The 21,751-nt window shown below is 37.9% G+C and overlaps 1 protein-coding gene across 17 annotated transcripts in view; it reads right to left on the bottom strand.

Annotated features, from left to right (window-relative positions):
• Window positions 1–21,751, bottom strand: part of SLC9B1 (solute carrier family 9 member B1) — a 67,140-nt gene that overhangs the window by 25,066 nt on the left and 20,323 nt on the right. For 9 of the 17 annotated variants that reach the window (XM_059887440.1, XM_059887436.1, XM_059887438.1 and 6 more), the window contains 6 exons: window positions 11,785–11,855; window positions 11,155–11,224; window positions 9,182–9,320; window positions 3,038–3,208; window positions 1,478–1,620; window positions 248–375 (listed from right to left, as the gene is read on the bottom strand). In XM_059887440.1, the coding sequence (XP_059743423.1) occupies window positions 248–375; window positions 1,478–1,620; window positions 3,038–3,208; window positions 9,182–9,320; window positions 11,155–11,223 (650 nt within the window). In that variant the 5' untranslated portion in view covers window position 11,224; window positions 11,785–11,855. Of the gene's footprint in view, window positions 1–165; window positions 376–1,477; window positions 1,621–3,037; window positions 3,209–9,181; window positions 9,321–11,154; window positions 11,225–11,784; window positions 11,856–21,751 lie in introns of those variants that run through there. The other 8 variants (XM_059887445.1, XM_059887443.1, XM_059887444.1 and 5 more) reach the window with 3 other exon arrangements.

Here is a 21,751-nt window from a genome sequence, read left to right as displayed (position 1 = left end):
CAATATAGAAGAAAAAATAAACTGATAAAGTGAATTATCTTAGAATTAAGCACTTAGGAGCTATGAATATTTGTCAAGGATATAATAGATTTAGGACATGGTTCTATTTCGGACCAACTGATTTCCAAGATTCTCTACCACATGAAAAGAATTTTAATGATAAAATTTTCTATACAATATTCTGAATATTTTAATAACCAAGCATTTTAACTGAATATTTTCATAGAGAAAAATGAGAAAAAGTTACCCCAACAGAAATCCCCACTGCCAGGGAAAATTCATAAGGAAGTGGGAAATAACAGCAGTTGAACAAGCCTCCATTAAACATGGACCCATAGACAATCTTAAACAAACTCGCTTCAAATTCTTCAAAGCCTGAAATACAAACATAGTCACACTTAGACAAGCTTGTAGTGGCCAATAAGAAAATTATTTTAAGCAAATATTGAATTATATAATCTTTTTTGAGTGATAATCTTATTAAATTAAATCTCCCAGATACCCCATGTGCTTTAAATGCTAATACAGCTCATTTTATATGTCATCATATATTGGATTATAAACTATTTCATATTATAAAGTGCTGTTCTATTTTAATTATTAAAATGACTCAGTTTTCTGTGATTAAATAAATATTTCTACCCTCCTTAATCTTCCTAGTAAATAGTATATTGAAAGTATCCAATAGGTTTGTTTCCATCAGTTAACTTTTAGGGATGAATTGTGTGATTAGTGTCATAATTATAACATGCCAAAGGAGAAAATCACATAAAAAATGCATAATTAACTAAAAGGGAAAATTTTCCAATTTTCTCATTGGTTCAAATTTTTACCTGGATAATATAATAACTTATCACTGTCTATAATTATTTATGCTCTTCAAATACTTTCACCAATCTTATATATTTGCCACATTTGTTATATCCTGAATAGCTGTTATATTTATGAATATGTATCTTTAAAAAACTAATTTATGATTCCTTGATAGTAATATTTTAAGAAATATTTTAAAATATTAGCTTTTATAAAAATATAAATATAATCAGGAACATAGTTCTGTGGGAAAAATTCCTGAAAGAATAATATTACTGAAATTCATAATCATTCTGAAAAAACAAAACAGAAGCAAAAACCTTTTATGGGATAACCTTATCCTCTGTTAACTGAAAAATAAAGAGCTCTCCACAGAAAAGCTGTAACTCCAAAATAATACAAATGTTGCATAAGGGACATCTATCTCTATGTAAATAATTAAAGACTATTACTAATAGAGATCTTACATCACAGTGATTTCTTCTCATATTAGTAATATGATCAGAAGTAGACACTAAGGCCCCAATATTTCTGCAAAATCTTTGTTCTTTGTCTTAGTTTTGCTCTACCTGAAACAACTATAAGAAAAATTCTGCCTATTTTTCTTTTCCATAAGCCTCTAATATTTAAAATAACCATATTCAAGGTGTAATGGGAAATCTACCTGTGGATCGAGTCCAAGCCCAGCTCGCACTAGAATAATGGTAAGGGCGGTATTTCTTAAAGTTGAAGACAGTTCATTACTAATATAGGTGATATCACTGAGGAATGGAACATTCCTAACAGCAAAACCAGCCAGTAACATCCCTTAGAAGAAAAAAAAATAAACCATGTCTGATTCAGTTCATTTTTCTAAGACAGAAATCAGAAATGTTTAATATCCCTTCTTCAAACACACTGTATCTCTCACTACTTTGGTGAAGGATAGGTTACATACAAGTAGAGGAGACAGCATAAAGGAATGGAGATAAGAAATGATATACCTCAATGGTGTGAAACAAGTAATTCAGTATTGATGGAACATTAAGGACTAGTTGGGAGTGGGGAATGGGCAGGAGGGGCCAGATCATGGAAAGCTTCCTTTACTCCCTACTTTCCCTGGTTTTGGCAGAGTAAAGCACTGAGGGTAAGTTTTAGGCAGGAAGTGAGATAACGAGTGTTGCATTGTCTATGTGATGGTACTGGTAAATGAGATAGACATAAAACTAAGGAGGGACCAGAAAAAAGGCTCTGCCATAGTTCATGGAATAGTTAGAAACTAATAGCCTGAGCTAGGACTAGAGTGGAAGCTTTGGAGAAGTGGAAAAGAGATCCAGTAAATACTTGTGAGGTGCTGAAGGGTGTTATGAACACAGAAAGGGTGTTAGAGATAGGATGGAGTGATTACCTCTTTTGGCAGTAACTAAATATTAGAATGTGTTGAATACTTAGAAGATATAAAACACCTCCAAAAGAAGTTTTTCTGCTAATTTTCCTCTTGTCTACCTGGAGAGTTACATAGCAATGGTGATGAAGAAATAGGATGTAACATTGTTTAGGCAGATGATACACCAATGAATATACATAGTGGAGATGCCCAAGGATCTCACCCAAGAACTATAAAACATTTTGGTGCCCTAGTCATGATAGTATTTGAATCTTGTAATTGTATTTGAGGGCCTCCCAGGTGGCTCAGTGGTAAAGAATACACCTGCCAATCAGAAGACGCAGGTTCGATCCCAGGGTTGGGAAGATCCCCTGCAGTAGGAAATGGCAACCGACTCCAGTATTCTTGCCTGGGAAATCGCATGGACTTCTAGAGAAGACTTGTGGGCTATAGTCCATGGGATTGCAAAGAGCTGAACATGACTTAGTGACTAAACAACAACAAATTTTATTTGAGTTAGGTTATCTATAGAAAAATTTAGTTTCTTTCAAATTTTTCCTTTTCTATAAAAAATGTAAAAGTTAATTTAAAAATGTCCTATTAAATGATAAAGCAACAACAATCATATATTGAGCATATTTAAATTATTTAAGAACATATTTCAGGAAAAATCTGTGTATGGAGAATAAATACTTCTATAAGCAAGCTATATATACACATATATAGTAAGTACACATATAAAAAAGCTATATAGATCATATTACATTGAAATAGTTCTAAATTATATCTACTCTGACTAGAATATAGTCATAATTTACATATAAGTTAATGACAAATAAAAGCTAATTATTCACTTACCAAGAAGAGGAGGAATTTCAGGCACTGAAGGTAGTCTAATGACTTCTAAAAGTTTCCCCCCAATAAGGGCACAATAAAAGATAACTAACAGTCCAAATAAACTTCCATTAGGAAGAACTTCAGGGCCTGAGAATGCCCAGACTACACACCATATCATAAAAAGTATAGCTCCTGAAATATAAAAAAACACATATTGATATATCTATCTAGACATAGATAATATACAGTAAGACATGGATCATAAATTACAAAGTCTTTGTCAACTTAAAAGAAGTATTTTTATTAAGAAATATTTTAAAACTATATGTGAATACTTAAAAGTGATAAACTTTCTCATTTGACTTTTTAAAAATGTCATAGCAATATGATGAGGTTTACTTCATTTTATATTTTACAGTAGTTTTTTCACAAGGAATAAGGTGATTGGTCATAATATGAATTCTCAAATTCATTAAAGTGCAGAGTGGCAGGGTGCCACATTTTTTAATGGCAGAAAACTAAATATCTATATTGAATGGATAACTCAGTTGGTGTTTGATACAAATTATTAAAGGGGATAATATGTGAGGTCTGATGGCTGGGCTCCCCTGGTGGCTCAGACAGTAAAGTAAAGAATCCACCTGCAATGCAGAGACCCAGCTTTGATCCCAGGGTCAGGAAGATTCCCCTGGAGGAGGATATGCCAATCCACTCCAGTATTCTTGCCTGGAGAATCCCAAGGTCAGAGGAACCTGGCAGGCCACAGTCCATAGGGTCGAAAAGAGTCAGACACATACACTGAAAGTTTAGCTCTCATGTATCCTTTCTTTTAGGCAGTTACTTGAGGATGTACACTAATAAAACCAGGAGGAAACCAGCAAAAGTGAAAGATTTTAATCTTGGAAACAGGGGACTGAAATCAGGAGAGCATTGAAAGCTCTAGAATACAGTTTTCCACAGACCTAGAAAACAACCACAAAGGTGGAAGCAGAAAAATGAAGGTCTCTGAGAGGAAAGTCTCCAAGAATAAGGAGGAATTTTTTAAAGTTTACAAAACTATGGAACAAATCAGTGGTTGCCAGGGGATTCCAGGATGAAGGAGGAATGAATAAGTAGAGCACAGGAAAATTTTAGAGCACTGAAACTATTATGTATGCATATCATTAAATACATATGTTAAAACCCAAAGAATGTATAATATGAAGAGTTAGGGTTAGGGTTATAAGTCATGTGAAGGTAACGGTACAGCATGGTGACTACAGTTAGTCACACTGTATTGCATTTTTGAAAACTGCTAAGAGAATAGACCTTAAAAAGTTTTAATCCCAAGAAAAAATATTTTAACCACGTATGACAGATGTATTGTAGTGATCATTTTGTAATATGTACAAATATCAAATCACTGCTATGCACCTGAAACTAATCTAATGTTATATGTTAAATGTATTTCAATTTTTAGACATTTTCAGACAAATAAAAGCTGAGAGGATTAACTGCTAGAATAACTACACAACAAGAAATACTAAAGGAAGGTTTTTAGGCTGAAGGTAAAGTATACCATATGGAAGCTCAGACTGCCAGAAAGAAATGTAAAGAATCAGAGAATATGTGGAAAAATATAAGGGATTGTTTTAACTTAAAAAAAGAAAAAAAACTTTTGCCTTTTTAAGTAAAAATAATACAAATGTAGAAGTAAAATATATGATAAATCTAGCACAAGAGCAGAAATGCAGTTCAGTTCAGTCACTCAGTCGTGTCCGACTCTTTGCGATCCCATGAACCACAGCACACCAGGCCTCCCTGTCCATCACCAACTCCAGGACTTTACCCAAACTCATGTCCATTGAGTCAGTGATGCCATCCAACCATCTCATCCTCTGCTGTCCCCTTCTCCTCCTGCCATCAGTCTTTCCCAGCATCTGCTGCTGCTGCCAAGTCGCTTCAGTCATGTCCGACTCTGTGGGACCCCATGGACTGCAGCCTACCAGGCTTCTCCATCCATGGGATTCTCCAGGCAAGAACACTGGAGTGGGTTGCCATTTCCTTCTCCATTCCCAGCATCAGGGTCTCTTAAAATGAGTCAGCTCTTTTCATCAGGTAGCCAAAGTATTGGAGTTTCAGCTTCAACATCAGTCGTACCAATGAACACCCGGGACTGATCTCCTTTAGGATGGACTGGTTGGATCTCCTTGCAGTACAAGGGACTCTCAAGAGTCTTCTCCAACATCACAGTTCAAAAGCATCAAGTCTTTGGCGCTCAGCTTTCTTTATAGTCCAACTCTCACATCCATACATGACCACAGGAAAAACCATAGCCTTGACTAGATGGACCTTTGTTGGCAAAGTAATGTCTCTGCTTTTCAATATGCTATCTAGGTTGGTCATAACTTTTCTTCCAAGGAGTAAGCGTCTTTTAATATCATGTCTGCAATCACCATCTGCTGTGACTTTGGAGCCCCAAAAAATAAAGTCAGCCACTGTCTCCACTGTTTCCCCATCTATTTCCCATGAAGTGATGGGACCAGATGCCATGAAATTAATAATTTCTCTGAGGGCAGTTCTTGTTAAGCACAGAATGTTCTGTTGCTGAAAGTAGTTACTTTTTCTCTCCCTTTGACAGAAAGATCTTCAAGGTAAAACTCACATAAGAATATCCCCCCAACACCACAACAGGGCTACCCTTGGAGTCATTAACTCTCAGACTTGCCCACATTGAGCCTCCAGCTAATTTGTTAATTACATTTTATGTTTTCCTACCCTCAGCTAGAGAGGTTTCTCCTCTGTTAAATTATGATTCTCTGTATCAATCTCAGTTCAGTTCAGTTCCTCAGTTATGTCCGACTCTTTTTATCTGGGTTGTGAAGATCTTTTTTGTACAGTTCTTCTGTGTATTCTTGCCACCTCTTCTTAATATCTTCTGCTTCTGTTAGGTCCATACTATTTCTGTCCTTTATTGTGCCCATCTTTGCATGAAATGTTCCCTTGGTATCTGTAGTTTTCTTGAAGAGATCTCTAGACTTTCCCATGCTATTGTTTTCCTCTATTTCTTTGCACTGATCACTGAGGAAGGCTTTCTTATCTCTCCTTGCTATTCTTTGGAACGCTGCATTCAAACGCATATATCTTTCATTTTCTCCTTTGCCTTTCGCTTCTCTTCTATTCAGAGCTATTTATAAGGCCTCCTCAGACAGCCATTTTGCCTTTTTTGCATTTCTTTTCCTTAGGGATGGTCTTGATCCCTGCCTCCTGTACCTCTCTCCATAGTTCTTCAGGCACTCTGTCTATCAGATCTAATCCCTTGGATCTATTTCTCACTTCCACTGTATAATTATAAGGGATTTGATTTAGGTCATACCTGAATGGTCCAGTGGTTTTCCCTACTTTCTTCAGTTTAGGTCTGAATTTGCCAGTAAGGAGTTCATGATCTGAGCCACAGTCAGCTCCTGGTCTTGTTTTTGCTGTGTAGAACTTCTCCATCTTTGGCTGCAAAGAACATAATCAATCTGATTTTGGTACTGACCATCTGGTGATGTCCATGTGTAGAGTTTTCTCTTGTGTTGTTGGAAAAGGGTGTTTGCTATGACCAGTGCATTTTCTTGGCAAAACTCTATTAGCCTTTGCCCTGCTTCATTCTGTACTCCAAGGCCAAATTTGCCTGTTACTCCAGGTAATTCTTGACTTCATACTTTTGTATTCCAGTCTCCTATAATGAAAAGGACATCTTTTTGGGGGTATTAGTTCTAGAAGGTCTTGTAGGTCTTCATAGAACCGTTCAACTTCAGCTTCTTCAGCATTACTGGTTGGGGCATAGACTTGGATTACTGTGATATTGAATGGTTTGCCTTGAAGACGAACACAAATCATTCTGTCGTTTTTGAAATGCATCCAAGTACTGCATTTCAGACTCTTTTGTTGACCATGATGGCTACTCCATTTCTTCTAAGGAATTCTTGCCCACAGTAGTAGATATAATGGTCATCTGAGTTAAATTCACCCATTCCGGTCCATTTTAGTTTGCTGATTCCTGAAATGTTGATGTTCACTCTTGCCATCTCCTGTTGGACCACTTCCAGTTTGCCTTGATTCATGGACCTAACATGCCAGGTTCCTATGCAATATTGCTCTTTACAGCATCAGACTTTACTTCCATCACTAGTCACATCCACAACTGGGTGGTGTTTTTGCTTTGGCTCCGTCTCTTCATTCTTTCTGGAGTTATTTCTCCACTGATCTCCAGTAGCATACTGGGCATGTACTGACCTAGGGAGTTCATCTTTCAGTGTCCTATCTTTTTGCCTTTTCATACTGTTCATGGGGTTCTCAAGGCAAGAATACTGAAGTGGTTTGCCACTTCCTTCTCCAGTGGACCATGTTTTGTCAGAGCTCTCCACCATGACCCATCTATCTTGGGTGGCCCTACACCGCATGGCTCATAGTTTCACTGAGTTAGACAAGGCTGTGGTCCATGTGATCAGATTGGTTAGTTTCCTGTGACTGTGGTTTTCATTCTGTCTGCCCTCTGATAGAGAAGGATAAGAGGCTATGGAAGCTTCCAGATGGGAGAGACTGACTGAGGGGGAAGCTGGGTCTTGTTCTGATGGATGGGGCCAAGTTCAGTAAATCTTTAATCCAATTTTCTATTGATGGGTGGGCCTGTGTTCCCTCTCTGTTATTTACCAGAGGCCAAACCATGGTGGCTTCCCTGGTGGCTCAGATGGTAAAGCATCTGCCTGCAATGCGGGAGACCCAGGTTTGATCCTTGGGTAGGGAAGATCCCCTGGAGAAGGAAATGGCAACCCACTCCAGTACTCTTGCCTGGAAAATTCCATGGATGGAGGAGCCTGGTAGGCTACAGTCCATGGGGTCGCGAAGAGTCAGACATGACTGAGCAACTTCACTTTCACTTTCACACTATGATGGAGGTAATGAAGATAATGGCGACTTCCTTCAAAAAGTCCCATGCATGCACTGCTATACTCAGTGCCTCCAGCCCTGCAGCAGGCCACCGCCGACCCACGCCACAACCAGAGACTCCTGGATACTCATGGGCAAGTCTGGGTCAGTCTCTTGTGGGGTCACTGCTCATTTCTCCTGGGTCCTGGAGCACACATGGTTCTGTTTGTGCCCACCAAGAGTTTGTTTCCCAGTCCTATGTAAGTTCTGGTGGCTCTGTGGTGGGGTTAATGGCGACCTCCTCCAAGGGGGCTTATGCCATACCCAGGTCTGCTGCATCCAGAGCCCCTGCAGCAGTCCACTTTTGACCTGTACCTCCACAGGAGACACTGACACACAGTTCTGTCTCAGTCTCTGTGGGGTCTCTGGGTCCTGGTGTGCACAAGGTTTGTCTGAGCCCTCTGAGTGTTTCTGGCGGGTATGGGGTTTGATTCTAAACACATTTTTGCTCCTCCTATCTGTATCAATCTGACTATCCCTAATTTGGGGGGCAGTGATTTGCCCTGTGACCTCAGTTCTTGGATGGAACTAAGAAGTGTTGATTTGTTGAATTTTCAATTTGTTCAGCTCTTTATTTGTTGTTAGGATAGAGTGATGATGTTGGACCAGAAACTGAAAGTATCTGCGATATTAACCTTTTATAAATATTTGGTGACAATGAAATGTTCTAAAATTTTAGTAGGGAAGCTAAGTTTTATACAACTTTTAAAGGCAACAGCTGTTTGAAAATTTGGGGCTTAAGTTTAATAAGAACATTAATATTGCCAGAAGTATAATGTTCCTTCTAGCTACCTTAAAACTAAATGTCAAAAGTAGGTTTTAAATAAAAATCTATTAATTGTTTCTAATTTCCAAAATTTGACATCAACAGTCATGACAAATACTAAAATATAGATCTGTTAAGCAGTTATTATATTTGACACATTCAAGGAACTATTTCCTCTTTGTCCACATATTGCTTATAAATATGAGCTGCTCGTGTGATTTGGAGTGTATAGATTAAGCAGCGGCTTTGGTGGCTTATTGGAGAAGGAAATGGCAACTCATTCCAGTATTCTTGCCTGGAGAATCCCCATGGACAGAGGAGCCTGGCAGGCTACAGTCCATGGGGTCGCCAAGAGTTGGACACGACTAAGTGACTTTCGCTCTTCTAATATTTATCAAATCCACATTTCTCATTTTCTATCCATTCACATTTCTTATTTCACATACCATTTGTAATAGCTTTATTCAGTGTTCCTTGTGGAGGACAAGAGCCCTTCTTTTCCATCTGTGGTTTTGTTTCCTCTGTTTCTGGCAAGATGGTTTCCTTAGTTTCTTCATGTTCATTAGCACTGGTAGCTTTGAGGATCTGAAGTAAAACAAAAAAGCTTCTTAAGAAATATACTTTCCCCCTCAGAGTCCAAAAGTCTGTTCTTTACATCTGTGTCTCTTTTGCTGTCTCACATATAGGTTCATGATTACCATCTTTCTAGGTGAGGGTGGGATGATTTGAGAGAATAGCATTGAAACATGTATATTATCATACGTGAAATAGATTGCCAGTCCAGTTTCAATGCAGGGTGCTCAGGGCTGGTGCTCAGGCTGGGATGACCCTGAGGGATGGGATGAGGAGGGAGGTGGGAGGGGGTTCAGGATGGGGAACACATGTACACTCACAGCTGATTCATGTGAATGTATGGCAAAAACCACCACAATATTGTAAAGTAATTAGCCTCCAACTAAAATAAATAAATAAATTAAAAAGAAATATACTTTCATACAATTTTATGAGTGTAAGAAACCACCAAATCTCATAACTAAATTCACATTATTATTGTGAACATGGAAAATTAGATGAGCAGCCCTATTTACAAGAAATAAGTGGACAAAGAGGAAATTGTTCCATAAATTAGCTAGAAGGAACGTATCAAAGTTATTTAAACTGGATCACGACTAATCTATTGGAGTTCTGATGTAGAAATCATTTTCTGGAAGTCTGTCCAGTAGAACCATATTATTTTAAATTTTCTTATTTCAGAATTTATAATAAATTTACATAGATTAGAATGAAGTCTTTATCAGTTAAGTTCAGTCGTTCAGTCATGTCCGACTCTTTGCAACCCCATGAATCACAGCACGCCAGGCCTCCCTGTCCATCATCAACTCCCGGAGTTCACTCAAACTCATATCCATCGAGTCAGTGATGCCATCCAGCCATCTCATCCTCTGTCGTCCCCTTCTCCTCCTGCCCCCAATCCCTCCCAGCATCAGAGTCTTTTCCAATGAGTCAACTCTTTGCATGAGGTAGCCAAAGTATTAGAGTTTCAGCTTCAGCATCAGTCCTTCCAAAGAACACCCAGGACTGATCTCCTTTGGATGGACTAGTTGGATCTCCTTGCAGTCCAAGGGACTCTCAAGAGTCTTCTCCAACACCACTTTTCAAAAGCATCAATTCTTTGGCGCTCCGCCTTCTTCACAGTCCAACTCTCACATCCATACATGACCACAGGAAAAACCATAGCCTTGACTAGACGGACCTTTGTTGGCAAAGTAATGTCTCTGCTTTTGAACGTGCTATCTAGGTTGGTCATAACTTTCCTTCCAAGGAGTAAGCGTCTTTTAATTTCATGACTGCAATCAACATCTGCAGTGATTTTGAAGTCTTTATAGATAAAAGTAATTAAAATCAATGGTGAGTATTTTAAATATTTTTAAAAAGGACTTTTTTTGACTCTTAAAAGCTGTAGAAACCCCTATTTTAAAAGTAAACAATTTATAATTCTAATTGTGACCAATTATTATTTAGTAAAATAAGACCAACAAAAGTTGGTCTAATGACTTACTCTATACACTTGCAAATATGAAAACCTGGGTCTCTTCAAATGTACAGCAGAACATTTTAATTAATTTACATTTTTCTTTACCTCTTATACTCTACTAAGTTTATTCTGGACATGGCAAGAAATAATAAGTCAAATTTCTATTATTTCTAAAATCTGCTTTAGTTCCAAAATAATCTACAGTCACCTTTTATCATGTTTTCATTCCTTTTCTTAATAGGGCCTATTAAAACTAGTTATTTTTAAATGACCACTTCTCATTTTTAAACCAAATATATGAAAAAACTTATTAACTTTAAAAAGAAATTTGAATGTTAGATAGGTTTTTACGTCATATGTTACAATATAGTTTTAAGCCTTTACCTCAGGAGTTGTAGATGACTGGACATTTTCATCCTCCAAGTGTTCATTTTGTGGTTCTTCAGTGTACATGCTAATATTTAAAAGTAATTTGAAAGAAAAAAGAAAAATACTATAAGTCCATTTGAAAACAAACATGGTTAAGTGGGATTAATTTGTTACCATGAGGTTTTATCACAGTCAAGTCAGATATCTGAATAGTCTAAATAGTCCAAATAGTTATGTTTAAAGTTATTAACCAAAGTCATGTGCATGAGTTTTAAAAATTGTAACACAAAAAATTTAATACTTCTCAGTAGCTCATAATCCTGGGCCATATCTTAAAGGCATGTATTAGAAAACTCAGTTCTTCATTTCATGCACTGAACTAGTACGTTTGAGATAATTTCCATAATCGATTTACTCTACTCAGTCAACTCCTGCAAAAAGATTTAAACTTAAAACCTACATCTATCAGAATAATGTCTTTATATGTGGTCCATTAGAAAGGTCTGTAGGTCCAACATTTAAACAAAATAAAATAGCTTTTATTTTGAATAAGAATGAACTAGGAAAAAAAAGAGTGAACTAGAACCACATCAAGGGAAGAATTATTTCTGGAAAAGCTTATTTGAAAACATCTGTTGTTTCTACCTTCTCTGTGATCTTTGCTTCTTTGAGGGAGAGTATCTTTGCCTTAAAAATATCTTCCAATTCTTGAGTTACTGTTGAGGACAAAATTAAAGATTTCAAGTTTTAATTTTAAGTACTTGATAAGAATGTGTTTCAAGTATCTATTTTTTTAAGGGCAAACAATTTTAATAATGAAAGTTTTTAATGAAATGGAACATTAACATCTGAGTAAACCATATACTAACCCATTCCAGTGTTCTTGCCTGGAGAAGCCCGGGGACAGGGGAGTCTGGTGGGCTGCCGTCTATGGGGTCGCACAGAGTCGGACACGACTGAAGTGACTTAGCAGCAGCAAACCATATACTGGGTTCTTACAGCAACCCTATGGACCATAGCCCACCAGGCTCCTCTGTCCATGGGATTCTCCAGGCGTGAACACTGGAGTGGGTTGCCATGTCCTCCTCCAGGGAATCTTCTTGACCCAGGGATTGAACCCTTGTTTCTTATGTCTTATGCATTAGTGGGCAGGTTCTTTACCACTAGCACCACCTGGGAAGCCCTGAATTTTAATAATGAAAGTTTTTAATGAAATGGAACATTAACATCTGAGTAGACCATATGCTGAGTGCTTACATATATTCTCACTTTAATAAAGCAAAATATTAGTGTTTAAAATCCTTAAAGAGGGGAAGGGAGGCTTAAGAGGATGGGGATATATGTATAATTATGGCTCATTTATGTTGTTATACAGCAGAAACCAACACAATATTGTAAAGCAATTATCTTTCAATTAAAAAAAATAAAATCCTGTAAGGAATCATAACTGAATTTATGACACTAAAACAGAAAATAACATTTATTTTAAAAATATGATGAAACAAATTAGATCTCTAAGTCCTTTTAAAGTAGAATTTCATTTTAAGGGAATATCAAAATTATTAGACTGACTACCTGTAATTAGCTGTTAGACCAAAATCTGAGTGTTCATAAGCTCTGTGATCAAGAAATGTGGGTCAGTCACCTAAGCTGGGTCAAGTTCTGAAGGGATAGGCTGAGGGTTCAGTTCAGTTCAGTTGCTCAGTTGTGTCCAAATCTTTGCGATCCCATGGACTGCAGCACACAGGCCTCCCTGTCCATCACCAACTCCCAGAGTTTACTCAAACTCATGTCCATCGAGTCGGTGATGCCATCCAACCATCTCATCCTCTGTTGTCCCCTTCTCCTCCTGCCTTCAATCTTTGCCAGCATCAGGGTCTTTTCAAATGAGTCAGTTCTTCGCATCAGGTGGCCAAAGTATTGGAGTTTCAGCTTCAGCTTCAGCTTCAGCATCAGTCTTCCAATGAATATTCAGGACTGATTTCCTTTAGGATGGACTGGTTGGATTTCCTTGCAGTCCAAGGAACTCTCAAGAGTCTTCTACAACACTGTAGTTCAAAAGCATCACTTCATTGGTGCTCAGCTTTCTTTACAGTCCAACTCTCACATCCATACATGACTACTGGAAAAACCACAACCCTGATTAGATGGACCTTTTTTGGCAAAGTAATGTCTCTGCTTTTTAATATGCTGTCTAGGTTGGTCACAACTTTTCTTCCAAGGAGTAAGCGTCTTTTAATTTCCTGGCTGCAATCACCATTTGCAGTGATTTTGGAGCCCCCCAAAATAAAGTCTGATACTGTTTCCACTGTTTCCCCATCTATTTCCCATGAAGTGATGGGACCAGATGCCATGATCTTAGTTTTCTGAATGTTGAGCTGTAAGCCACTTTTTCACTCTCCTCTTTCATTTTTATCAAGAGGCTCTTGAGTTCTTCTTCGCTTTCTGCCATAAGAGTGGTGTCATTTGCATATCTGAGATTATTGATATTTCTCCCAGCAATCTTGATTCCAGCTTGTGCTTCTTCCAGCCCAGCGTTTCTCATGATGTACTCTGCATATAAGTTAAATAAGCAGGGTGACAGTGTACAGCCTTGATGTACTCCTTTTCCTATTTGGAACCAGTCTGTTTGTTCCATGTCCAGTTCTAACTGTTGCTTCCTGACCTGCATACAGATTTCTCAAGAGGCAGGTCAGGTGGTCTGGTATTTCCATCTCTTGAAGAATTTTCCAAAAATTCTTTGGCTGAGGATTAGCACCATTAAAATATTTGAGCTCCAGTGCACATAAGTCATTAGGTCAGGGCACAAAGTTCACCCACTTAATAATTTCTGAATGTTACTCTTCTGGACTCTGAAGGTTAAAGCAGCAAAACAAAACAGGAATATAGGTTTCTGCTCTCATGGAGCTTGTATTCTATAGAGGGTAAGGGAAAAATAGTATTTTCAGACTGCAATTTAATACTGAAGAAAATAAACCAGCATGATGTTACACTGATCAAGGGGACATTTCAACTGTGACCTGAATGAGGTGACACTCTTAGTTATAACTAGGCAGATGGACTAGGAACACACAAATATAACATCAAGAATCATACAAGGATACATCAAGAATCATATCAAGAGACCAGGGAGCATATTTTAAGATCTGCAACTATGTCATCATTAGGACTGCGCTTCCCAGGTGGCACTGGGCTTACTTGGTGGCTCAGATGGTAAAGAATCTGCCTGCAAAGCAGGAGACCCGGATTTAGTCCCTGAGTTGGGAAGATCCCCTGTAAAGAGACTGGCTACCCACTCCAGTATTCTTGCCTGGAGAATTCCATGGACAGAGGAACCTGGTGGGCTACTGTCCATGGGGTCACAAAGAATCAGACACAATTGAGTGACTAACATTTTTTTACTTTCCCACTGGTGGCACCAGTGGTAAAGAATCTGCCTGCAATCTGTCTCCAATTCAGGAGACATAAGACTCAGGTTTGATCCCTGGGTCAGGAAGATCCCCTGGATAAGAAAATTGCAATCTACTCCAGTACTCTTGCCTGGAGAATCCCAAGGACAAAGGAGCCTGGCAGGCTGCAGTCCATAGGGTTATAAGGAGTTGGATACAACTGAAGTGACTTAGCACGCATGCACCCACATGATTAGGATAGCAGGACCTGGGATCCAGGGGAGTAAACATTAGAACTTTAAAACCTAGATAAGGAGTCTGAATAATAAATGTACAGGTTAGAAGCTATAACAGAAACTTGGTATTTTTAAAGCAATATTTGTGCCTGGCAATTACTCAATGGTGTTTATGGTGAAAGTCACGCTCAGTCGTGTCCGACTCTTTGCGACCCCATGCACTATTCAGTCCATGGAATTCTCCAGACCAGAATACTGGAGTGGGTAACCTTTCCCTTCTCCAGGGGATCTTCCCAACCCAGGGATCAAACCCAGGTCTCCCATACTGCAGGCAGATTCTTTACCAGCTGAGCCACAAGGGAAGCCCAATTATTCAATACTCTTTAAATATTTATCAAAAGTAGAACTGATAGGTCATATGCAAAGCAAGAAATTTGGAGCTGAGATAGAAGTGATTTATTTCCCTAGGCCTCAATTTCCTTATCTGTAAAATAATGGTATAATATTGCTTAATTTATTGGTTATTGTGAGGATTAAAAGATAACAGCTGACACAAGCTGGACTGTGCTAAACATTTAACATGAATCATCTCATTCGATTCTCATAACTCTATGAATTATTTACTATTATTATCCTTATTTTACAGATGTGAAAACTGAGACCCAGGAAAGTTAAGTAATTTTCCCAAAGTCACACAGCTAGCAAGTGGCATAGCTGGAATTTGAACCAAATACTCTTGAGTATTATTCAAATCCTCGTTAACTCTGGTATCATCTGTCTCTTTTAGTTATTCTGGTGATACTGCATTGCGGATTTGTTACATTTTCTTGATGACCAACATATTTCATATATTTATTGGCCATTTAAATATCTTCCTTAGTAAAGTATCTATTTAACTCACTTAATCCACTTAAAAAGTGAATTGGTTGACTTTTTCTAACTGATTTGTTGGGAACTCTTCATGTAGTCTAGAATGGATCTTTTCTTGAATATATAAATACCCATTTATATAGTCTCTGTGGCTTGCATTTTCACTCTGATGATGTCTTTGAACTAACAGAAGTTTTTAACTTAGTCCAATTTATTCTTTTCTTCCTTTATGGCTAGAGCTTTATTTTAGAAATCTTTGCCAACCCTGAGATCATAAAGGTATTCTCTTTACATATTCTTCTAGAAGCATTAGTGTTGTGTCTCTCACATTTAGGTCTATAATTCATTTGGAATTGATTTTTCTGTATAGTGTGAGGAAGAGATGAAAGTTCATTTTTTTCCCTTATGATATCTAATTGACTCAGCATGGCTCAGACGGTAAAGAATCTGCCTGCAATGTGGAAGACCTGGGTTCCATCCTTGGGTTGGGAAGATCCCCTGGAGGAGGGCATGGCAATCACTCCAGTGTTCTTGCCTGGATAATCCCCATGGACCGAGAAGCCTGGCAGGATACAGTCCATGGGGTCACAAAGAGTCAGACACGACTGAGCGATGACACGCAGCACAGCACATTCATTTAAAATACCATCTTTACCCATCACAATGCAGGGTCACCTCTATTGTAAATCAGATGACCACATATGTGTGAATTTACCTGGGGATTCTATTCTAGTCCACTGGCCTAGTTTTCTATCCTTACGCAACACTACATTAGTCCATGTATAATATATATTGAGAGAGTTGGACTGACTCTTTGCATTTGCGTATAAATTTTAGAATCAAGTTGTCAAATCACAAATACACACACGTGCATGCACACACACACATGCACACATATACAACCTGCTGGAATTCTGTCTGAAATTGCACTGAATCTACAGATTATTTTGGGGAGAACTGATATTTTTTTTCCTTTGGTCACACTGTGAGGTTTGTGGGACCTTAATTCCCCGACCAGGGATTGATCCTGTGCTCTTGGCCAGGAAAGCACAGAGTCTTAACTGCTGGACCACCAGGAAATTCCCAGAATTGACATCTTAATAGTATCGAGTCTTCCAATCCTTGGACATTGTATATCCTTCCAGTTATTTAGATTTTCTTTAACATTTTGCAGTTTTCAGAAGGTCTTGCACATCTTTCATTAGGCTTATTTCTAGGTAGGTTTATTTCTAGGCATTGATGCTTTTTTCAATATTACCAAAATAGTATCATTTTAGAAATTCATTATTTGTATTTACTAATATAATGCAGGCCTTAAAATTCACTTTATTCTAATAATCTATAGATTCTTTTGGATTTTTTAAGTATAAACTATGTTGCTGGCAAATATGTTTTATTTATGCATTTAATCTCTTTTTCTTTCCTTCTTACAACCAATTGCACGTGTTGTAACCTGTCTTTATGTTGCCTCATATTCTTATTGACCTTGGTATTGTCTGTTTTCATGCTTTCCCTGTTTAACTATAGATTTGTTGGTAATAAAGCCTTACATTATTTATTCATCTGAAATGTCTTAATTTCACCTTCACCTTCACTTTCACCTTTCACTTTTACCTTCACTTTTGAAGGGGATTCTCACTGGATACAGAATTCTAGAAGTTATTTTCTGTAAGCATTTAAAAAATGTTCCACTGTATTCTGGGTCCCATAATTTCTGCTGAGAATTAAACTATCACTTTTACCATGGTTCCTTTGAAGATAATGTATTTTCCCTCCCTTTGGCTGATACTAATTAATCATAGTTACTATTTTAATTTTAATAAAAAATACATGATATAAAATTAACCACTTTAAAGGGATTAAGTACATTCACACGGGCTTCCCTGATGGCTCAGTGGTATAGAAACCACCTGCTAATGCAGGAGACGTGGGTTCAATCCTTGGGTCAAGAAGATCCCCTAGAGTAGGAAATGGCAACCCACTCCAGCATTTTTGCCTGGAAAATCCCATGGACAGAGGAACCTGGCGGGCTACAGTCCATGGGGTTGCAAAAGAGTTGGATACAACTTAGTGACTGAGGAAGAACAACAAAATACATTCACATTGTTAAACAAACATCACCACTCTCCATCTCCAGAACTTTTTCATCATCCTAAACCAAAATTCTGCATCCATTAAACAATAAATCCCTATTCTTCCCTCTCCAAATCCCTTGGTAACCGCCATTCTACTTTCTGTCTCTCAAGGATTTGACTACCCTAGGTACTTCATATAAATATAATCACAAAAAATTGTTCTTTTGCATCTGGTTTATTTGACAAAATGTCTTCAAAATTCATCCATGTTGTAACAAGTTATCAGAATTTCCTTCCTTTTTAATCTGAATAATATTCCATTTGTGTATATACCACATTGTGTTTATCCCTTCGTTTATTGATGAACATTTGGGCTGTTTTCACCTTTGAAGCTATTGTGAATCCTGCTGTGATAACAAGGATGTACAAATAACTGCTCAAGTCTCTGCTGTCAGTACTTTTGGGTACATACAAAGGAGAACTGATGGATCACATGGTTATTCTATAATTTTTTGAGGAACTGCCACACTGTTTTCCACAGTGACTATACCATTTTATATTTACATTAGTGAAACACAAGGGTTCCAATTTCTCCACACACTTGTTAATACCTGTTATTTTATTAATGGCCACCATAATGAATATGAAGTGGTATCTCACTGTGGTTTTGATTTGCATTTCCCTAATGATTTTGATGTTGGGAATCTTTTCATTGGCTATTCAAATATTTATTGGCTATTCAAATATCTCCTTTGAAGAAATGTCTATTCAAAGTCCTCTGCCCATTTTAAAACTATTTTTTTGTTGTTGTTGAATTACAGGGTTCTTTAAATACTATGGATGTTGATCATTTATCTGACATCTGGCTTGCAAACATGAATATCTTCTTTCATTCTCTGGGCTGCCTTTTAAACTCCGTTGACAGTGTCCTTCCACGTGCAAAGGTTTTTAATTTTGATGTGTCCGATTCGTCTTTTTTCTTTTTGCCTGTACTTTGGGTATAATATTCAAGAAATCATTGCCAAATCCAAATTCATGAAGCTTCCCTCCTATTTTTCTCCCAAGACTTTTATAAAAGTTTCAGTTCTTAGAATCATAGTCATTTTAACCTATCTGTCTCCTAACTCAAAAATCTGGGTCATTTTTTAATCTGTTTCTATTTTCAATGTTCTGTCTTGGTTTGTGGTCATATAGTATTGTCTAATAGCTGGCATGGCTAATCATTTTTATTGAAAACTTGACATTGTGTATAAGAAATGATACAGTGTCTAAATGATATCTTCTTCCAGAGAGAATGTATGGAGTTGGGGAGTGCTGGTCACTTTAAGCAAATCAGGGACTGAGCTCAGTAGTGGTAGCTTCGTAACATTCAGTTCTACTTCTGCTCTAGTTCCTAGGGAATAGTTCTCTAGGTATTTTGCCTGAGATGATGCTCCCAACAAATTATGATAGTCACACTTATTTTTCCTAGATCTGAGATACATTACCATTTTCCCTTTGTTCACCCCTATTGTCTATGCCTTCCTGTCCCGGAATAATTGAATTAATTTTTCCAGGGTCACACAGCTATAAATAATGGAGGTGGGGCCAAAACCAGGCAGCTTGGTTCCCAAGCCCACACTCTTAAAACTAAAGTGCTTATACTATATCAGACAGTGTGCCAGATATAGACTAAAGCTCTCACAGGCTTTAGATGCTCCCATTTAGAAAATGGCCATTGTAACTTAAATCTGTTTTTAAAAAGAAAGAGAAAAAAAATATATCAAATATCTAACTTTATGGCTTTTCTGTTTTAGAAAAGGAAGTATTAAAAATAAAGACCTTAGGGGGGCTTCCTGGTAGTCAAGTGGTTAAAAATCTGCCTGCCAACGCAGAGGACATGGGTTCAATCCCTAGTCCAGGAAGATTTCACATGCCATGGAGCAACTAAATCTGTATGGCACAATTACTGAAGCCCGCACACCTAGAGTCTGTGCTCGGCAACAAGTGAAGCAACTGCAGTGAGAAACCTGAAAACATAATGAAGAGTAGCCCGCACTCACTGCAACTAGAGAAAGCCCTGAGCAGTAACAAAGAGCATTAAGATATCAACATACGAAATTAGGGTGGACACAAACACATAGTTCATGGCAACGACCCACAGGATTCTGCACAGTGTTGTCCTTGGGTCCCCCTCAAGCCTAATTTCATACCATCCCACATTCATTTTTTTCACTTCTTGCCACTGTGTTTTTATGTTTCTACAGTTCTAGAAATTGCTAGATTCCTTCTGCAGAGCCTTGTGAGTATGTGCTCAGTCACTCAGTAGTGTCCGACTCTGTGTGACCCCTTGGACTGTAGCCTGCCAGGCACCTTTGTCTCTAGGCAAGAATACTGGAGTGGATTGCCATGCCCTCCTCCAGGGGATCTTCCCAACCCAGAGATCGAACCCAGGTCTCCCACATTGCAGGCAGATTCTTAACCATCTGAGCCACCAGGGAAGCCCAATATACTTGCTTTCCCCTCCAACTGAAACACTCTGCACTACAAACTTCCCTTCATCTGGTTAACTCCTTTTTACCCTTCTGCTCAAGGACCATATCCTCAGAGAAATATTTATGACACCACCTCTGACCCTAGGCTAAGTAAGGTCAAGTATTTTATGTTCTTAAAGAATTTTGATCATTTTTTTTTTCAGAGTATTATCTCAGTTCGTAATCATGTATTCATTAGAGTGACTGTTTCATGTGTTTTTCTCATTAGACTACAGACTCTGTAATAGTGTCCTACAGGTCCTTGAAACTGTTCATTTTATTTTTCAATCTTTTTTTCACTTTGTTCTTCAGATTGAACAATTTCTATTTATCTGTCAAGTCCACTGATTCTTTCCTAGTTCATTTCCATTCTGCTATTGAGTCCATTCAGTGAATGTTTTATTTCAGATACTGTATTTTTTAGTTTAAAATTTTTTACTTCTTTTTTAACTGTTTTTATTTTTCTGCTGTTAATATCTTTCCATTTATTATGACTATGCTTATCTTTACCAGCTGAAACACAGCTGCTTCACCATTTTTATCTGATAATTCCAACATCTGTGTCATTTTTTGCTTGGCCTCTGTTGATTTTTTTATCATGTTCTGTCTCTTTATACGTCAAGTACTCCTGGAGTATATCCTGGACATTTTGTTGCACAGATTTTGGGTCTTACTAAAATCCTCTGAGGAATACTTTTTTGTTTGTTTTAGCAGACAATCAACTTGAGTTGGTACAGATCATAAGCTCTCCCTTACTTTCTGTGGGCATGTTCCAATTTCAGTTGTTTCCAAGCCTTTTCTATACTCTCATTAGTTTGCCACATGAAGCCACTCAGGGGTTGGGCATTCAGCCACTGTGACTTGGGCAGTGTTTTTTTTTGTTTGTTTTAAAAATTCTTATGTCAGTTTTTAAAGCCATTGCTATGCTGCTTTGGGCCTATCTCATTCATGCACAGCTGGAGGTGACACAAGACGTTTGGTTGGGTTCAAACACAGAATTAAGGAGCCCTATTCTCCAGCTTTCTCCTCTCCTGAATCCATACCTCCTCCCAATTCTATTTCTCTCAAGGTCTCTTTCCCTGGCTTCTCTAGTCAGAAGCTGAGGCTTTTCTCTGAGTTTTAGCTGTCCATAATTCCATAAATAGTGCCTGCCCTTGGGGAAAAGCCAAAAACCAAAAACAACTGTGATAACAATGATTCCTCACACTCACTTTGGACTATAGGGTCCATTTCTCAGATCTTCAGGCAATAAAAGTAGGTTTTCTATTATAGTTTTTGGCCTCCAGTGTGGGCCTTAAATAGCTGAATGACTGAGGCCTACCTTCAGGTTAAAGCCACAAGAGCAAGAGAAATTGACCTTCATAGTTTTGACTCTCCTTCCCAATCTACCTGCTTTTGTTTACTTTCTGAGTCCTCAGGTAGTTGCTCTTTGCATTTCCTTCAGTTTTGGGTCATGAGCAGTGAAAAAGAGGTTGTAGTGGACTTACTCCATCTTGAGTGGAACTGGAAGCCTCCGTACTTCAGGACAG

The sequence above is a fragment of the Bos taurus genome, chromosome 6 (genome assembly GCF_002263795.3).
Source record: "Bos taurus isolate L1 Dominette 01449 registration number 42190680 breed Hereford chromosome 6, ARS-UCD2.0, whole genome shotgun sequence".
Taxonomy (NCBI): domain Eukaryota; kingdom Metazoa; phylum Chordata; class Mammalia; order Artiodactyla; family Bovidae; genus Bos; species Bos taurus.
The sequence above is the reverse complement of the archived record's forward strand: the minus strand, read 5'-3'. Positions and strand labels throughout refer to the sequence as shown.